Raw genomic sequence first — 17991 nt, 5'->3', positions numbered from 1 at the left:
GCAACATATCAATCAGATATCAATTCAAATTACCCCCACATTTTTTAGCTGCAATATTAAAGTGATGTGTACACATCAATGCAACAATATCATAATCCAAAAATAAAATAAATATTATTCAGAAATGGGCTATTCTGCAAAATGAGTACTTTTTTGATTCTTATACTTTTGGTACTTTTACTTAAGTACATTTTTAAATGAATGACTTTTACTCATAACATTTCTGCACTGTGGTATTGCTACCAGAAACGGTTTAGAACCGTAGGAGAATCTTTGTTGCTACTAAAAAAAGATCTGGGTACTTAACCACTCTAAGTGGAATAACTTAGAAGTAAGAAGTAGGGAAACTTTCCACTTAAGCTGATCAGCTCACCTTTGTCCACAGAGCTTCAGTCCTGTACGGCAGCTCCTCCTCAAATGTTGTGTGTGTGTGTAGGCTACTGCAGGGGTCTTAAGCCAAGGACTAAAGGACCCCTTAACTGAGAGAGACAGATCAGGGACCCCCTACTTCATATATTGTATAAAATTAAATTGCATACTAAACTGGGCCTACAATAACGTGTTGGTGTCCTAAAGCCTTTATACATACATTTTTAGTGCATAGCATACTAAGCTATTAAAATAGGCAAGTAAGCCTACCATCAATGGGTTGGGTTTTTTTTACAAATAGGCTGATTTGCTAATAATAAGCTATGTTGGATTGACGTTAAGACATTGTTTTGAAATTTATTTTTTTACTTTAAAAAAACAAAAAAAACAAGAATTTGGTGCCCCCCCCCTGCAGTAACTCCGAGGGGTCCCGGGCCCCCTGTTAAAGATCTCTGATGTAGTCTACTGGACTAATACTGGCCGTAAACATCATTGAGTGCATCATGATGTAGCCTTGTAGGGTCGCGAATTTGCGTTTTCCTAGGATGGCGAAGGAATGTTCCGCCCTACTCTGCCTCTAAGTAGGCTACTTGTTGCCTTCGTTAGTTGAATTCGTTCTCTTATTACATTCAAGGGTCACAGGCGGTTTATTAGTAGGCCTAATAGAGAATATTTGGTTAGGTTTAGGCATGAGGAGTGAAATTGGTTAGGGTAATAATATGTAAGCCAATCAGAGGCAGAGTAAGGCAGAGTAGGGCGGGACATTGCTTCGCCTTCCTAGGAAATGCCATGTGTGTATTACACATAGACAGTATTACATTGGGAAACGGTAGTCGCAGGGCACTTAACAACGGTTGCTAACAACTCAGACGACTGTGAGTCTGCTGTGTCCCAGGAGGTAAGAACTTTACTTTTCAAACTTGCGATATAAATTCTTATTTGTCCTTAACAGCTGGCACCTTTATCGATGCTTAACTATAAACAAGCTAACTAATTGCAAGTTTTTTGCTAGTTATGTTAGATTTGATGGCCTGTCCTATATATGAAAAACTGTATAGGCCTACAGCAATCTGCAGCACTACACACTAAAGGTGAAAATAAATGTGTATTGTTCAATGTAAAATTATTTTTCTATAAGATGCAATTTCATGCATTCATCAAATAACAAAAAACTATATCCTTTTAAATGTATTTTTCAAGTAAATAATTTAGGCAAAAAGTAAGACAATGTAATTTCCCCCTCATGTAAGTCTTACTCTAGTGATATAATATGCAGACAAGATCAATGCCAATCAAATGCTGCTTCCAGGCAGTCACTTCTTTTCTAACTTATTTAGTCTCATATATATTCAGCTTTAAATCTAGGTTTGAAAGCTAAATATGAGACTAGGTTTGATTCAACTTAATGGTGAGAAGACAATGAGTAAAAGTTCAATATTTTTTGTAAACAGCGTCACTTTACCTTTTTATTTTTTATCCAGAGTGTAACAATGCCTCGAGGTAGATCGGCCACAAGTGCCCGCTCAGACAGCAGTGAGATGGATATTGATGGTACAGGTAATGTTGGTTATGTTGCTATTATTAACTAGTAGATGTTGAGTAATGTTATTTTGACAATTGCAAAATCGATGTGTTTTTTTTAAGCAGAATCAGAGATAGCCAAACTGCAGAGACAGTTCAGGATCATGGAAGGAGATCGGCAGGCCTACAACATTCAGGCCCGGGAGCAGATCCGCAAACAACAGTGAATAACCACTACACACACATCACATTGTCAACCGTGTGTGTGTGCGTGTGTGTGTGTGTGTTTGTGTGCCTGATTGGTTGTTTTTATAATGTGGATGAAGGCAGGAGATAGAGAAGCTGCTGAAGGAGCAGGAGGAGCTGCATCGAAACCTTGGTGCATTTAAGAGCTTGTCACGCCAACAGCAGGACGGTGAGGACACCCAGAGTCTTCGTGCTCTGCTGGAGCAGAGAGACATGCTAGAGGAAGAGCTGGTTAAAGAGAAGCAGTATCAAAAAGAGCTAGAGAAAGAGGTGAATAAAGTCCTTTTCACAATATATGATACTATTAATTAAATGTTTACTGATATTTGTTCATGTATCTGTAATGTGGGCAGATTGTAAACATGGAAATGAAGATGACAGAGCTGAGAAAAGGCAAGGTCAGTTCTGGTGATACACAAAAGTCTGAGGTACGGAAAACTCAGAAGGCCATACGCACTTTGGAATACAAACTGGACAGAGTGAGTCATGCAAGTTATTACCACAAAATACCTAGAAAACAGACAGATCCCTTAATATTATATGTAGAAGTTGTATTGTTGTTCTTTGTCTGTTTTTCAAGTGCATATCTTCACATATTTTTATATTATATTGTATTATTTTAAAGTTTGCATGTGCTATGTGTCCTGTCCAGTCTTTGACTCGTTTCAATGAGCAGCTGACCAAAAACAGCCACCTGAGAGAGGAGTTGCAGACTCTTCATATTGAGCGTGTTCGTTTCCAGCAACTACACAACAGGTTGGACAAGGTCAGAGGTCACACCATAAGGGATTCAGAGACAATTTTTAACACTGGTTTTTAACACGTCTCTGCACTGATTTTTGTGTGTTGTAGGAACTGCAAGATATGCGCAAGAAGATCGGGGAAATTGTCAACATGTCCACTGCTGCCTACGATGCCAGGTCAGATTTGAGACAGAAAAAAAATGCATGACATGCTCTTGGTTGTTGAATATGTTATTTATAAACCCTTCTACTTTAGGGTGGAGGCTCAGTCCAAGATGACCATGATGAGGGAGAAGGCAGTGAAGGACCTTGCCCAGTACAACACTGAGATGAAGGAACTGGAGAGGGTTATTGCACATGAGTGCATCCTGAAAGAGTTTATGACCACCAAGTGCAGGGAGAGGAGCGGGCAGGATGATGGCCATGATATGGGACATAGACAGCGTAAGACACAGCCATTGATTGATTATTATGATAATGGAGAAAGTGTTAGCGACAGTGATAAAGCTGGTAGTGATTATTTAATGTTTATTCGGTGGGGAATCTCACCAAATATTAGCTTGTGCTTTATGGATGCATTTAGGAATCCCTGCACAATCTATTACAATATATCCTATGAGCACAATCTTATCTGATCTTCATGTAGCACAAATATAAGGTCCTTTATAAAATGATTTTAAGACGATGGAAAAGCCTACTGTAGCCACATTGAGAATGGTTTTACGGGATTATGTCATATAAGGGTTTATCTTTTAATTAAAGTTAGATGTCAAAACTAACGCGTTACTATGAATTTCAGTTTATGCTCAAGTGTCCACAGATGTATTAGTCACATTGTTTATCTGTTCTTTTTATTGGTGGTTATTATCTTCCTTTTCAGTGAGGAAAACATAACTTACACGCAGACAGAAGCCAGAGTAAATGTTGTACTACCACAGATTAAATCAATAACACAAAAAAACAAAAAAGCATTCTTGTAGGTTTGGAAACCAACACCAGTGAAACAGTACAGTCACTCCTGCCAGTGAGTCCTTGAACACTGTAATAGAAATAATAGGATCCTTTTCACAGTGTTTGTTATCTTGTTTCAGCCACTAGTAGCAGCACTGATACAAAAAAGAAATCAATGTAAGTTACTACAGTAGAATATTGTGATGTACAGATTTGGCATTGCTGATTTAAGTTTGTCAAAGGAGGAATAGGTGAATAAGAAAAATGTCTGTGTTAACATCATGTACTGTATAGTATTAAATGATAATAATATTGCTGGCACTGACTATTATGCAGTTCTGATGATACTGATGTGGATGGTAATAGTTCTTGTTTGTTCCAGTGTCAGAGCTGAAGGAGCAGAGGAGGATGGACTCGGGGGAAGAGTCGCTGGACGCTCTAGAGGAGGTGTTCCAGAGGATCCAGACTGTGACAGGGGAGGACAACCTGGACATGCTGGTCACCCGGTTCATCCAGGGTAAGTCTTACCAACACAACCTGACTATTTTAGACTCATTCATACACAAAGACAACCCATTTTACAGTCTTATCAGGACCTGTGATAACATGTTATTTCTGTTTATTGTAGTTGTTGTTGTTATAGACAATGGCACCATAATTACAGCCATCTATTTCCTTTGAGAAAAAAAGTTCTCTACCTTTGGAGGAACACTAATAATAAGAATAATCAGTCTCAGTTCAGAATATGTCAATGTATCTGACTGCTGTAATGCTGTTTCGCTGTGTAGTTGAAGACCGGAACTTTGCACTTTTCAACTTTGTAAATGAGCAAAACAATGAGGCTGAAGCACTGGGAGATCAAATCAGCCAGGTGAGTATGTGTTCTCTATTTACTCGTCATTAATTTCTTTCATTTTTACCTTTACAAAATTTGCTTATACTCCTATTCAGTACAACAATAGAACAGATACACTTAATTCCTTGTTCACAAAGATTACAAGCAACCAGTATTATGGACTTCAAAGTCCAGGGTCGTAGAGTTCTTACCAAATTCTAGTAAGTTCAAGGAAATTAAATGAAAAGGTAAAGAGATATAGGTCATTTCTGACAGCAGTTAGTAGTATGAAAGGGAACATGTAGTATTCAAGGAGGAAAAATTGTGTTGCTTCATATGACTTATCTGTATATTTAAACGTCTGTGCTAAAATGTGTGCATCTGCAGATACAAGCAGAGACTGAGCAGTTTCGAGTAGCAGGTTTGCAACAGGAGCAAGATCATCGCTCTCTGCTGAGAGACATTGATGAACAACAAAAGGAAACCCAGTCTCAAGCTGAGGACTATGAAAACCAGGCCAGCATCATGAGCAAAATCCTGGACGAGATAAATATAGGTTTGCAACTAATTATTTTACCGGTCTGAAATTACCTACTAATTTTATAATACGTTTTATAATTAGTAATTGAAGGGGTAATAGACACATTATTCAATTAGTATAATTTCAATTAATTGATTCCAATAAATAGGTAATGTAACCTGTAGTCTTTTAGTCAGTGCACTTCAGCATTTCATATGAACATGAAAAAAAATTCAGATTTGTCGACAGAAAAGCATACAGTTCAATACACAATAGTAAATGGATAATCAGTGAATATTTACATGGGTTTAATTTCCCCCTGAAGTTAGTATCAAATTAGATTATTTTTCCCAGAAATGTTCCATGAAATCATCAGGAAATTAAAGACCTATCAAATACAGATTATTCTTAAATACAAGCATACACGCAACAACAAAAAGCTTAAAAAGAAATGAAAAAAAAGCAGCTACTTCTGACTTTAGTTTCTTCCATCTCACAGGAGTGAACAGCATCTTCTCTAAAATGGAGTGTGACCGCTCAGTGATAGAGGATCTACTGGGCTCCTCTACAGGGATCAGTGAGAATAACATCATGTCCTACCTGGGTCTGGTGGAACAGAAGACCAACGAGCTGCTCACCGTTCAAGCTTTCTTCAACTCTAAAGTAACCTTTTAGCCTGCGGTTCTGTCTTACCTTTTCTTACATACATTCCTGTTGTATAGACAGTACTTTGTTTTATTTCTGCCCTGTAATATAATGTGCCTCTGTATTTGTAAGGATCTGGAAAAAGACTACAATCCAAAAGACCTGGCCAAATTTCTTTTGGGTCAAAATCCAGAACTGCTTCAGCAGACTGTTAATATCCAACCTGCATTCAACAGGTCGGCCTTTTATCTGTTCTTTTTATCCCCATTTGTTTATAATTAGTAAAGCTATACATTTAAACACTCTGAACATCAGGTTGATGAGTGTATCTGTGTTGGTTGAACTCCTCAGTGTGGAGTATGATGCAGAAGAGTCTCCTGTCACTGATGAGGAAGAACGACCCCTTTCACAGTGGGAACTTCGCAAAAGAATTATACAAGGGGTCAGTGCAATATAAAGTGCTAATCCTACACTTAAGTAATTATTTATGCTTTATGTCATGATCAATTTTTTTTAAAGTACTTTGTTCATATTTCTGGATCTGATTTATAGGTTTTGAAGAGAGAGAGTTCAGTCCGGCAGTCAGCAACCAAAGCCTCAAAGACCAGTCAGCAGTTTGATGGCAGACGACGCTCCCTGGAAGACGCACTAATCTGACACATTGACATGATCAGTGTAGTTAATGTGCACAGATTTAAAATGAGTCGAAGGGCTGGCTTTCATTGTTTACCGTAATATAGTCTCGCATTGCTAGATCTATCTCCTCAGCGTAGTATGGTCTGGCTACACTGCCTATCTATTCTGGGTTAGGAGGAAAAAACGCTTTGGCTTATTTTTTATTTCTTTAAACCAATCACAACAAGTCTTGGGCAGCACTAAGCCCCGATAGCGGATATAGCAAGACGGGAGGGACATCAGGCTTTATTTCAGCAAAGAACATCCGTTGAGCCAGACTAAAGGCAGTAACTTCGTTTTTGGTTGAACATGAGTTAATGATATTTTTGGGACATTCAAGACATCCTTTATCATGTGGATAAGTATCTTGAGTCAATTTAGTTGTTTTTTGTAATAAAGGTTTGTCTTAAAGGAACACGCCGACTTATTGGGACTTTAGCTTATTCACTGTATCCCCCAGAGTTAGATAAGTCCATACATAGACTCCCTATAAGTGACAAAATAACGCCAACATTTTCCTATTTACATGTTGTGATTTGTATAGTCACAGCGTGTACAAATAACAAGGTCACATGAGACACAGCCATATTCTAACAGTATATAAACTGGGAACTATATTCTCAGAAGGCGAAGCACATCTACTTGGGCGGAGTGATTAGCGCAACACCTGAAAAACACCGTTGTTACTCTCTGCTCCTCACCACGGGGCTTCTCGTGTGCTGCGAGCAAATCACTCTGCCCAAGTAGAAGAAGTTGCAGTGCTTCGCCTTCTGACAATATAGTTCCCAGTTTGTATACGGTTAGAAGATGGCTGTGTCTCATGTGACCTTGTTATTTGACTATACAAATCACAACATGTAAATAGGAAAATGTTGGCGTTATTTTGTCACTTATTGGGAGAATTAGGCTAGTTGGAGCCGGTTACCTCCAGGATCTGTGCTAAACTAGGCAAGCGGTGGGTGCGCCAGCCAGAGTTACGACACGCACGGAGATGAGAAGGGTATGTATGGACTTATCTAACTCTGGGGGATACAGTGAATAAGCTAAAGTCCCAATAAGTCGGCGTGTTCCTTTAACAGTAACTTCCAAAAGCCCAGGAGAAACCAAGGCAGAACACCATAACACCAGTTACCGCTCTTTGTCTTTGTTTTGGAACGCTCAAATTGAGTCAGGGTACAGGATCGCAATAAGTAGATGGCTATAAGTAATTGTAAATCATCAAAAATATATGCCATGATCACTACAATTTATACAGGTGTTACTATAATGATTTTGTAAATGGTGATCAGCAACCAAATATTGATAATGTGGAAGTTATTGCCTTTTGCCTTGGTGTGACCTCTAACTTTTTGCAAACAATACAAAGGCAGAGTACAGTAACTTAAAACTAGAGGTCAAAAGTCTAAAAGTCAAATTTGAGCTCATTCTTCTCAGTTCCACACTCTAGCGAGTTATGGTCTTTTGCCTTTGTAGGGCAGTATAGATCAATATAGCTTGCACATATAAACATTTAAAGCTTAATTATGTTATGTGTATGTCACCTTTTATGGTGAATTATTGGCATGGCCTGTTCAAAGCCTGTATCTTGCTATGATTTGTTTAGTAGGAACTAATTAGGTTTGGAGCTATAAAGATGCCTTTTCAAATTCTGGTAACCAGCTGTCCTTTTGATGTGTGACTTGCCATCTGGCTTTGACTATACAATCTGGTTGCAGTAGAGCCCTCCCGCACTGGCAGCGTTTCATTACATGGTACTTGCTGCTATGCTCAAACGAAAAGGTTGGGGGCAGCAGAACCTTTTGTAATTCTAATTGGCATGCTGAGACCTTGAGTCTGTGTTTCCAAAAAGGAGGTGAGGAGTTTTTAGCGCTTCACTGAACACACTGATTTAGAACAATTTTTTTTTTTTTGGTGGACTAATAATGATTTTTCTCGGATGTATTTTGGCAGATCACACTCATTTATTCAGATTCTCCGTGATAAAATCAGTGTTATTATTTAAATAATCTGTGACCTTACCATTACATTTAAATTAAATGTATTAAATAGTTCTCTTCTGTTTATATGCACTATAATGATTACCCTATTAATGTCAGTTACCTATTTGGAGTGTAGGCATATCATATTATTTTCATGTGTACCAGTAATAAGAGCATCTGTATCTTTAATTTTCAGTGTGGCTTGAAATGTGCAAGGATAAAAAAAAAAAAACTTCACTTTGATCTTCAGGAGTTTCAAATTTCACTTAATCCAAACATCCTGGGGCGAGCCTGTGTTGGGGCAAAGATGACAGTCACTGCTGCAGTGAGCAACTTCCTCAGTACGAAAGAGAACATCGGGATGGGAACGTATTTTAAGAAATATATTTTTACAGTGAAACAATTAACAAAGGGTGTTACTATATTTAGGTTTTTAAGGTCAAACTAATGCCATCATACTTTTTTTTTATCATGGGCTGTACAAGGAAAGGGGATGATTTGACACAAGTGTACCTGTCTAAACAAGAAAGAAACATATATGTTATTATGTTGATTATCTAGCTTGAGTTGTGTGGTTTTAATTAGCTTATCTGTTCAAGTTTTTTCCAGTGAGGTTTTGACAGCAGCGATTTCGGGAAGTGAAACTGATACTTTGTAAACATTTGTGACTGATCGACCAATGACTTCGGTTTGCTCAGGATAATCTCCCTTGCAGTCGTAACTGTGTGGCTATGAAAACAGATTATGAGAGATAAAAGGGTGCTGTGGAAAGGCAGAGGGGTGGCGGTGCTGGGAGATGAGATAGAGGAGGCTGCTTTCTTTGAAATTCTACTCTCACTTAGCCCCCTCCACTCCCAACAAGTTCTCTGTGCACACGGCTCTCTACATTGCCATAGAAACCTTCCTTTGAATCACAACAGAAACCTCATTTCCTATTCCTGACAAAGAGTCCTCATTGCCTGTAGAGACTGCCTGCATCAGCCATTTCCAAGGCCCACCTTCTGCTGGCTGTACCTACCAGCAACTGCAGCCAGGCTGTGTAGCCTACCCTTCCCTGGCCATATAAGCACATTTCCACCTTTTTTCCTTCCTTAAGCCTAACAGTTTCCCCATTCTCTATTGCACCTTCTGCATCGCAACTCATAATCTCTTGCCATTTTAGTCCTTATCATTCTTTCCATTCAGTGTCTTTTTACATATATTTTTTTTTTGTAATGCTGTATATGTATTCTGTATTTATGTCCTTGACTGTAGCAGTACTTTGTTTTGTTTATTACCTTTTTAATATGTTTATTGTTTGCTGTATGCACCTAATACACCACGGCAAATTCCTTGCAGGTGCAAACTTGCTTGGCAATAAATCTGATTCTGATTGTATACATGTTGCAGGCTGGTGCGATTGTTGCATTTAATTCAACTCATTCTGACACACCAAACCGCACGGACAAAAACATGCAAGCACAGGTAGCATTTCTCCACATTCACCTGGGAACTACATGCTTGTCTGTAGCCTATTCATCGGTTCCTTGTTAAACTGTTACACCTTATTGACTGCAACGGCCCATATTCTGTTATGCCAATCGTGGTTCTCTTAAAAACTAATGCTGGAGTCTCATTTTGTCTCAAGCCAGTAACCATTTATTATGTATTGTAAAGTTCTTGTCAACTTTCATCTCACTTAGGCAAAGTTTTCAGTTAAATGCTCTCCACTTCCTGTCCCTATGCAGTCTTGTTCTGCTTTGGGAACAAACTGTGTTAGCACTTATAAAATGCCTTCTTCCCTTTATCTCAGACTAAACTGTTATCTGGATGCAGCATGGATTTCTCTCTTTTTTGTTTATCTGGGAATTTTGCCAGGTATTTCCCCAGTCAGTCTGCCTGCACCCACAATGCTCCCTCCCCTAGACGAACACATTACCCCCCTCCCCCCAAACTCTCCCACCCACATCCAACCCTTCCATGAATGTTGCTTAGCAACATGAGAGCTGGTGCATTTTCTAGCCAATCAAATTACTGAACATATTTTCGAACACTGTTAAGGAAAGAGGATATCACTTTTTTGAAGAAGTCCTTCAATTATGGGTTTACACCTTACAGGTAATTGTGGTTATTTCATCTTGCTGCACATATATTGCTTTAGAGAAGGTCTTTTTTGATCATTCTTATTTTTAGTGCCGGTTGATCCCCAGCATGTACTAGCAGAGCACCACTAGGTGGCAGCAAGGTCAGTTTCTCCGTTACCACACAGGCTGCAAGATTATTTTTTTTTTACTGCTGTTGCCAAGCAATCCTGACTCTCATGTCTTACCTGTGAAACATTTGTGATTTTTACAGATGCCCCTGACACCATTTTGTCTTTGTTTTCACCATTTTGAAATGCACCCCATTTGTAAGAAAAACTATATTTTGGTTGCACTATGAAACCTATTTACATGCAAAATATGAACCTATTATAAAATATATAATTACAATTCAGATCAATTCCGAGACAAGGAAACTATGTTTCTGCAGGCAGAATGAATGAGATACCCACCCTGTTTGCGATCAAGGATTGGGTTAAATATTAGCCTTGAACGGCTTCAGTTGACTTCATCTCATCATGCAAGAGGCAGGAAATGTGCTCTTGAGTGATTAGGCCAGCAGCTCTTGTCTTCCACTTTACCAGCAGTGGAGAGATCCATACACTCTCTGGGCTAATATGTTGTGCAGCTTCCTGTTTTCTTTCTGTACAAACCTCTGAGATATTATAACCAACTGCTTTGATGTTTCAGACATGATCCACCTGATCAAGTCCCATTCAAATGTTTCTTTATCACTGATTTGTTTTCTTTTTTTTATACTCTCCAGGTCCCTGTGTCCCTCCCCCTCCTCAATCCCCCTGTGTGCGAGTCCCTCATCTCAGCTTTGGTTGCTGTGCAGATGGCTCTTTGTTGGTGCTTCACAATGGGTCTAAGGTCAGTGTGCCTCATGCCATCAACACACTCAAACTTGTCCACTGCAGCTGTCTCGTGGCTGTATTTGTAGTTTTTCAAAAATGATTCTCCAGCAGGCATCAGGGCTGCTCATGTGTACACTGTTATACTGTGGTCTTGAATTAAGAGGAAGTTGTAAAACCACAGATGTACGTAGAGATGGCCTGGACCTCTTAGGCTGTAAACACGTTAACAGATATCATCTTGTTTTCAAGAATCTGCGCTACATGTAGGCCTTCTTTGTCTCCAAAGCTCTAGACACATTTCTTGATTCTTAGGCAAGTCAGTTGAAGACAAGCTTTGGAGCATGAGCTATCTCTGAAACAAAACAGACGAATATCAGATCAGCCAGAGAAATAGAAATGCAAATCTACCATCTGTTCTGTGATCCCAAACCAACCCCAATTGTTCATCATTCAAGAGCTAATTTAGTATTTACACATAGCTTAAACCTTAATAGTAATTCAGAGGGTAACAAGATACTATGTAATTTTTAAAATAGTAAACAAAGAAACAGGGCAAACTCTCTCAGATAAGTGCAGTTCAGATAAGTGCAATTATTTATATTATACAATTCAAGGAACATATTTCTGTGCTAATACATTTATAGACCAAGTATGATGCCAGAAGCATAAAAACATGTTATGTTTTATCTATGTGAGAAATAGCACGTTTTCTCATTGTACACAGTAAAACGTGCTGGGCACCACAAAGTTCAGCAGCAGAGGGCTGGGAGGTCTTCAGGCCAGTTTGCAACAGGAAGGAGCAGGTAGGCGGAAAGGCGGGAAACTAGAAGGAGGAGGAGCATTTCTTGCAAAGCAGAAGGAATGACTGGAAATTTCCACTTTTCTCTGGCAAGCCAGTTGCAGGGGTGGAGCTATAGAAGGTGAAATAAATAAGGTAGTGCAGTTGAATTTAAGCAGTGCAGAGGAAGAACTTTTGCTACCGTTAGGTTTATAAAACCTTAAAGACATTGTAACTCATTAGGAAATGTAATATAACAGTGCTGTTATTATAACCTTTGATTAATAACCGTCTCTTAATATGTTTTATTTTATATAATACCAAAACAAATGATGCATGAATTGTATCCATTTAATCACTGGCATCTGGGTTTCTATTATGTATCACTGTTTGTGGAACTGACTGTGGAAACAAATATCCCTCTGTGACAATACATCTAAATCTTAAATCTTGTTCAATTATGCACCCTTAATATACCGTCCTGTACAACGTTTGAAAATGTCCTAACTTAGATGCAATACGTTGTTGAATAATTCTTGTATGTTCAATTTTCAATACCTTTTGGATGAGAAATCATGGTTAATTATACAGCCAACATCAAGAGTAGTATTTTTCAGGTTCTGGTGTGTTTATGTGGCCATAAAATAACCAGGTTATCTGAATGGAAAAAGAAAAAAAAAATCACAACTTATGCAAGATCTATAAAAGACATTGTAATTTGAAGTGTAAGAAAAATTAGATAAAACTTTAATGATACGGTGATGTAGCACCAACAATAAAAATCCAATTCAGCTAAAGATAATACAACAAACGATATATGAATAGATAGATATGTATCATGTTTGTTTACATGAGACTCTTTCTAGTTCTTTGTGTCCATTTACAGAGAAATGTATTATGCATGTGCGGTATTGGTTTTAATACTGTCAATTAGGAGGAGCAAAGTGCTCGCTGACAGATTTTGTGTTGCACTGCAATAGGACACTGAAATGGGCTTGTCTTTTGCCACTGCTGCTGCATTTCAACCTATGTTTTGTATACAATTTACAGAATAATTGCAGTATCTTGGCTTCTGTAATGTGACTACATAATACATTTACACATCATATCTGTCATCCATTTGTCCATCTGTTCATCCATCTATTCATTTTCTAGCAGTTTTTCTGAGTCAAGGTCGCTGTGGCAACACAGTCAGTAGAGTCTCCCAGATGACTTTTTTCCCCAACAGTTTCTTACAACACCTCCACCAAGTGCTCCCATGCCAGCTGGGGGATGTAGTCCCTGTGGCATGTCCTGAATCTGTTCTGAGAACTTTTTCCAGTCCTTCAGTGGGAGGCCCCCCACAGGCAGACCATCCAATGTAGAGTTTGAGGTTTTTCCAAGATTTCAGCTAGCTGTATTCTCATTATAATTTTGGTCACTACTTAGAGGTAAGGGTCAAATTAAAGATGAACAGCCAATAAGCATGATTTATGGTTCATCTCTCTCTTCAGCACCATGCATATAATGGCTACATTACTGCAGCAGATGCATTTGACCGTTCTAGCCCGATTTGTTAATAATGAGACCCTGAAATATCTGAACTCCTCTACATATGGTTGTTGCTTCTCCCTCACCTGGATCGAATAATACATCTTTTTATGGAGAGAATTCTTAGCCTCAGTTTTGGAGGCGGTAGTAGGCTAATCCCCCAGTTACTTTACACTCAGGAGCAGTTGGCTCCTGTGCATCAAAAATGGAGCCAGAAACAGCAGAGTTCATAACCCAATGTTAACAGAAAAACACTCTACAGACCTTGGCTGAACCTTGATATCCTGCCCATGATAATCACAAACAGGGAAGGAAACAACACACATACTTGAATAACACCCATTTAGAACTGGCTTGAGATAGTGGCAAACACTGCTTTAAATCCGAGTGTACAGAGACCAAAAGACCAAATCCTCAAAGCACTCACAGACTAATCCATGCAACACTGAAGAGACATGTCAACCACAACAGCCCCAACAATATCCAGAGCAGCAGGATTTCAGGAGCTCTTGGCACAGTGCCTCTGAGGAGCTTTGGTTTACATGATGTGGGTTTCTGTAGACTCAGATACAGTTTTTTGAATTACTGTTTCATGCTGCATATAAATTGATTTTCTTTTTTCTTACTTGACTTGCGTTTTCACTTTTGCTAAATATTTTTATTTATACTGCATTAAATGTTAGTTTTATTGCTCACCTTTATACTAATTTAGTTTTCTATTGTTTGAATCCTATAACTGGCTGCTGCAGTGACATAATAGTCCCAAAGCGATCATTAATGAATAAATAACATAATACATTTCTAAATGTTGTCTTATGTTCTACTTAAAATCTTAAAATGTCTTAAAATGTAAACAGTTTATGCTATGACAAGTTATTTTATTTATTTAGTATTCACTTTTAAGTGGAAACTTTATTGACTCCTTGAATTTAAACTTATTTTTGTTTAATTTCATGTATTTGTACACCATTTGTGTACTTATTTATTAATTTGTTTTTGATTATTATTCTGGTTGATATATTTTGTTTTATGTTTTCTTGGGTCTTTGTGTTATTATTGGGATGCACTGTCATGGTTACTACAAGAATTTGTATCACGTCAAATAAAGTAAAAAATTTACTTCTTGCAGAACCATAAAAACATCAAAAAAATTATTCATAAAAATGAATTGTTGTTCCATTAAAATAGATCTTGCCTGGCCACGTTATTATAGGTACATGTACTGTGACTCTTGGCCATATAGTTGTTACTTTAGGAACGTCCCTGCCGTTTTCATTTGAAAATGCAGTACAAGCTTCAGGGGGTCTTGTGGCAGCAATACTATACATGTTTTCATTTCCGTCAATAATGACTGCACTTAATTGTGTTAATTATAGATCAATAACTTTCTCCCTCACTGTGCATTCGACTAAAGCGTGCCACTGAGAAGTCATCTTTATGTTGTCCCTGTACTCTGCAGGACCTGAAAACCATGAGAAAGCCAGCCAGACCATGCAGGACACTGCTGTTCAAAACAAAAGAGCTCAGTTTGCCCCCATCAATTCCTCCAATTATCGGGACCCTTCCCCCGCCTAATCCTGACCTCTGCTCTTTGATGGGCCCCACTTTGCTCAACCCCTGAGCACTGACATTCCACAAGTCAGGTCAGTCCTTTGTGCTGAAGAATTAAGGTGAAATTAAGGTGGTGTACTTCCCATCTTATATCCTCTGACCTGTTAGAGCAGAAAATAGTTTAACATTCAAAGAGAAAACAATTTAACATTCAAAGAAATATTTCCCCATTGTATGGGAACTGATGCAAAATATTACACTTCCAAAAGTGTCAATGTGAACACAAAGAGGCTTTTCTTTTATTTATTTATGTGTTTCCATAACTTTGAATAGTATTAAACTAAGGGTTTCCAGTTCCTTCTTTTGGAAAGTGTGGTAAACACTTGAGTTGTTGGTTTGCAAAGATTGCCACCTAAATTGCATCTCTTATTCAACTTTTCCTTGACTGCCCTACTTGCTGCAACAGTTTAGTTCACATCTTTACCTGAAACAGGCTGCCCATAGAAGGATTTTTTTCCTTCTGTTACAGAGTGGTGGCATATGGAAACATGTTGAGGTAGACAAATAAGAAGAAAAAAAGACAGGAAATGATCTCACAAACACTCCCCCTCTCTCAGATTGCTCCCATTTTCCAGTTGCAGAAAAAGAGTGAGTAATGCCTTCTGCTGTTTTTTACTCTGCTCCTCTGTTCCTCCCGTGGATCTACTGAAAACCATTACATTGGGGATGTCTGCTTCAATGCTCTGCGGTCTCCACATGGTCTTCATTTCCTAAATTAAGGGCTATAACACAATACCAAGATGATTCCTTGTCTTTTAGTGCAGTGACATGTCATTTATTGCTGCTTTGTGTATTAATTTTTAACCGCACAATTTAAAACCAATGCTGTGTCAATATCATTATCTTTTGTTTGTTGTTCGTGACGAATAGATTTTTGTCTTTCACATAATATATCAAAAGCTTTCATATTAAAAATAGCAATCTTTTAAATATATGGTAGAACAATACTCAGCATAGGTGAAAAAACATCCTTATATGAGACAGAAAATAAATCTCAAAGTAACCAGCTACTACACTGACACACAACCCTTTGATCTCTGCATGTAATTACAGTCTTTATAATTATATTTCAGCTGAATGTGAGGTGAATGACTAAATAGGGCCTGGAGGCTTCTTTAAATTCAGTGGCTTGAATTCTGGCATGGCATGGAGAAGATAAGTGAGGCGGTGTAGGATTATGTCCTAGGAGGCCCTAAAATTAGAGACTGAAAACATACTTGTGTCAAAATATACTTGGGTGTGTTGGGGCAAGTTAGGGATTAACAATAGTCTAGAAATATTTGAATCTTTGATCCATAGTATCTGCAGAACACACAAGTGGAAATTACGCTGTTGCTCGGACAACTATCTGATAACTGCAGGTAAACGTTTTATGAAAACGAATGATAGCCGTGCGTGGGTGGAAACAATAACAGGCGTGGCAAGTAAGGTTGTTCACGGTCAAATGATTTAGTTGAAACTTGAGGCATTCCATTGTAGGTCAGAGAGTGATGACACAAAATGTGTAGATTAGACCTGTGAAAAATATTTTTGCCTTCTTTTTAACTGACAGTGAGGCACCGACCATATGCAGGTTTAAATTAAAGAGTTTGCAGCCCACAAAGTTGTGTGCGCCCACTTCCTTTGGTTTAACAGTTGGATGAGCAAGTGCAAAAACTTCTGAAGGAGAAGAAAAACAGCCAGTTTGGGATATCAGACAAAACCCTCTATCAGCAAGACTAAATGTTTCTTAATTAACAGGAAAGGGGAAAAATTAAAGTCACATTTAATAGTATTATGACAATAGCTGTAATTCAATGCATGCTGTAAAGGTTTTCTCACATTACTGTGCACACTTACTACCACACACCATTAGGCTACGGTCTCTGATAGACTAACAAATCACAAAGCAACACATTTACTGCTAACTGCAATTAGATTTACTAACTGATTGTTCTCCAATGACTACAGAAATACTTTAGAAGGAAATATAATCTAAGTATAATTGTTATTTATCAATTCATGTACATTGATAAACAATTATTTATTGCCAAGTTTAATATTTGAATACATTTCAATTTGTAAAGTGGATGTATAGTGGATGTATAGCTCTCAGGCTATGCAGGTAGTCTATGTTGCGTCTTCAGGCTATATAGTTTTGTAATAGAATAATTAATTGCTTAATTATGCTTTGTGTGTCTAATGTGCACTATTACTGGTTTGACTCTATTTACCAGGTTCGTAAAATAGTGAAAGTGTAAGCACACTTAACCAGAACACATTTCGTTACAAGGGTTAAATATAGAAAGGAGGAGTGGCCGCAATGTTTTCGAGGCGCATTATTCATTTTTTTCCATCTCTGCAGAGAAAGAGCGCTAAGACAAAAGATGCCCGTGGGCATATGTTTAGAAACTTTTCCACTCCATCTACTTAACACAATATTCAGCCGTCAGAAGACCCTCGTGGATTTGTATAACTTTAACAACTGGCCACTTACCTCCATTGTTCAAAATGTAGGTACAAAAATCAAACGCAAACTGATGAGTAAAAAAAAAGAAGTCTGGTACCATAGTGCAGTGCTTTAAAACCATTGACCTATCAACGATAAGATAGCTAGTAGGCGGGGCGCCTTGCCATAATTGACAGGATATCCCTCTAATCAAATTCTCCG

General features: G+C 38.2%; 1 protein-coding gene and 1 long non-coding RNA gene across 5 annotated transcripts; one reads left to right on the top strand and one right to left on the bottom strand.

Moving 5' to 3' along the window:
• Positions 1-1173: 1173 nt before the first annotated feature.
• On the top strand, positions 1174-6933 carry odad1 (outer dynein arm docking complex subunit 1). Of its 4 annotated transcripts, none has more exons than XM_039796445.1 (15): positions 1174-1267; positions 1851-1920; positions 2017-2113; positions 2217-2406; positions 2490-2615; positions 2789-2902; positions 2989-3056; positions 3136-3323; positions 4213-4347; positions 4619-4701; positions 5053-5221; positions 5685-5848; positions 5963-6066; positions 6182-6272; positions 6383-6933. In XM_039796445.1, exons 2-15 carry the CDS (start codon positions 1860-1862, stop codon positions 6485-6487), a joined length of 1695 nt encoding a protein of 564 aa, XP_039652379.1. In that variant the 5' UTR covers positions 1174-1267; positions 1851-1859; the 3' UTR covers positions 6488-6933. The 4 variants fall into 4 exon arrangements, with proteins under 4 accessions (XP_039652379.1, XP_039652378.1, XP_039652377.1 ...); XM_039796444.1 differs by having other exon boundaries at positions 2014-2113; XM_039796443.1 differs by having other exon boundaries at positions 1851-1926.
• A 5089-nt stretch (positions 6934-12022) lies between these two features.
• LOC120557890 lies at positions 12023-17883 on the bottom strand. Its single transcript, XR_005639032.1, has 3 exons — positions 17818-17883; positions 12759-12857; positions 12023-12333 (listed from the first exon to the last, which is right to left on the bottom strand). It is a non-coding gene; the product is annotated as an uncharacterized LOC120557890 (long non-coding RNA).
• Between the last annotated feature and the right edge of the window lie 108 nt (positions 17884-17991).

The sequence above is a fragment of the Perca fluviatilis genome, chromosome 4 (genome assembly GCF_010015445.1).
Source record: "Perca fluviatilis chromosome 4, GENO_Pfluv_1.0, whole genome shotgun sequence".
Taxonomy (NCBI): Eukaryota; Metazoa; Chordata; class Actinopteri; order Perciformes; family Percidae; genus Perca; species Perca fluviatilis.
This window is presented reverse-complemented; position numbering and strand designations above follow the sequence as displayed.

Bases quoted from the DNA above. Each gene is read 5' to 3' on its own strand.
- odad1 (XM_039796442.1), top strand. From the start codon at position 1,860: ATGCCTCGAGGTAGATCGGCCACAAGTGCCCGCTCAGACAGCAGTGAG. The intron at 2,407-2,489 runs GTGAATAAAGTC...TAATGTGGGCAG, and splicing joins AAAAAGAGCTAGAGAAAGAG to ATTGTAAACATGGAAATGAA. The intron at 3,057-3,135 runs GTCAGATTTGAG...CTTCTACTTTAG, and splicing joins ACTGCTGCCTACGATGCCAG to GGTGGAGGCTCAGTCCAAGA.